Raw genomic sequence first — 1,367 nt, 5'->3', positions numbered from 1 at the left:
CCGGCCCAAGGAGGGCGACACCCCCAAGTCCTCAGAAGGAACCATCCAGCCCAAGGAGAGCGACACCTCCAAGTCCTCAGAAGGAACCACTCAGCTGGTAGAAGGGGACATCCCGAAGCCGGCAGAAACAACAGTGGAGCTCCTGGAGGCTGACATGGTGAAAGTGATCCTGAGCAAGGAGGACTTCAAGCTGGCGCTCCAGGAGGCTGGGGAGAGGCTGGTGGCCGTGGACTTCTCTGCCATGTGGTGTGGACCTTGCAGGACCATCAAGCCTCTTTTCCGTTCCCTGTCTGTGAAACACGACGATGTGGTGTTCCTGGAAGTGGATGCAGATGACTGCGAGGAGCTGGTGAAAGACCTCGAGATCTCTTGCATCCCAACCTTTCAGTTTTACAAAAAAGAAGAAAAGGTGGGGGAATTTTGTGGCGCCCTTAAGGAAAAACTCGAAACAGTCATTGCAGAATTAAAATAATCATGTATTCTGCAAGCATTGTAAACAGTCAGCTGTTTATTATAGCTTGTGATTTTTTATTTACAAAAAAGATGATGTATAATGAGAATGTATGTCTAAATGGCACCTGCTTGTAAATTATGAATATTAATTTATTTGTTTCAAAATGAAGTCAAAGCACTAAAGCATATTGCGACCATGTTTTTGTTGATAGGGAAGAATTTCCTTTGCTGGAGATTGGAAGTCCAGCTGTTCCCTATTTTTCAATCTTTGATTTTTTTTCCGCTCACTCCCGAAAATCCAGCTCACCTAGTGTTAGCAGCAACATTGGAACCCTAGACAATTCTTCCGTAGAATTACATGATTTAAAGACGAGTGGAAACTTCTTTTCTCATGCTCATGTATCTTTCAAGTTTCTGATAAGAAACTTTTGGAAATAAAGAATTGGAAGATTTGCATATCATATGTAACCTCCTCCCTGTGTGGAGAGTGCTACGGCGGCCTTGGGGAATTCCATGGGCTCACCAACCCCCAGTGGGCTTTGTTGGTGGCAGAGTTGAGACCAAGGCCATGTTTCCAGATTTCAAGTCCAGGCCTCTTTCTACTAATCCATACTCACAGAATCTGAGACAGAGCTCAAAACTTCTGCTTTCTCAGAGCTTTATTATTCAGGTTTAGGTCAGTGTGATCCTCAGTGCCATTATGACATCAACTCCCTGGTGACAAAGTTTCTGCTTTATCCTCCCCGGTAACTGGGTTTCTGAGACCTACTCTCAGGTCTCTCAGAGCCCAAAGACCCATGCCTGGATCACAGGTAGTGACTTAGTCTAGAGATTTTGTGGTTTTATATATATATACACACACATATACGTATGTATACAAATAACTGCATATACATAATTATGTAATTTGATGA

At 43.9% G+C, this 1,367-nt stretch overlaps 1 protein-coding gene across 1 annotated transcript in view; it reads left to right on the top strand.

The window, feature by feature from the left end:
• TXNDC2 (thioredoxin domain containing 2) overlaps positions 1-472 on the top strand; it is a 2,027-nt gene extending 1,555 nt beyond the window's left edge. The window contains exon 4 of the mRNA XM_046671178.1: positions 1-472. This exon is cut by the window's left edge and continues 295 nt beyond it. Coding sequence (XP_046527134.1) covers positions 1-472 — 472 coding nt within the window.
• Positions 473-1,367: the final 895 nt, after the last annotated feature.

The sequence above is a fragment of the Equus quagga genome, chromosome 9 (assembly GCF_021613505.1).
Source record: "Equus quagga isolate Etosha38 chromosome 9, UCLA_HA_Equagga_1.0, whole genome shotgun sequence".
NCBI classification, from domain to species: Eukaryota; Metazoa; Chordata; class Mammalia; order Perissodactyla; family Equidae; genus Equus; species Equus quagga.
The sequence above is the reverse complement of the archived record's forward strand: the minus strand, read 5'-3'. Positions and strand labels throughout refer to the sequence as shown.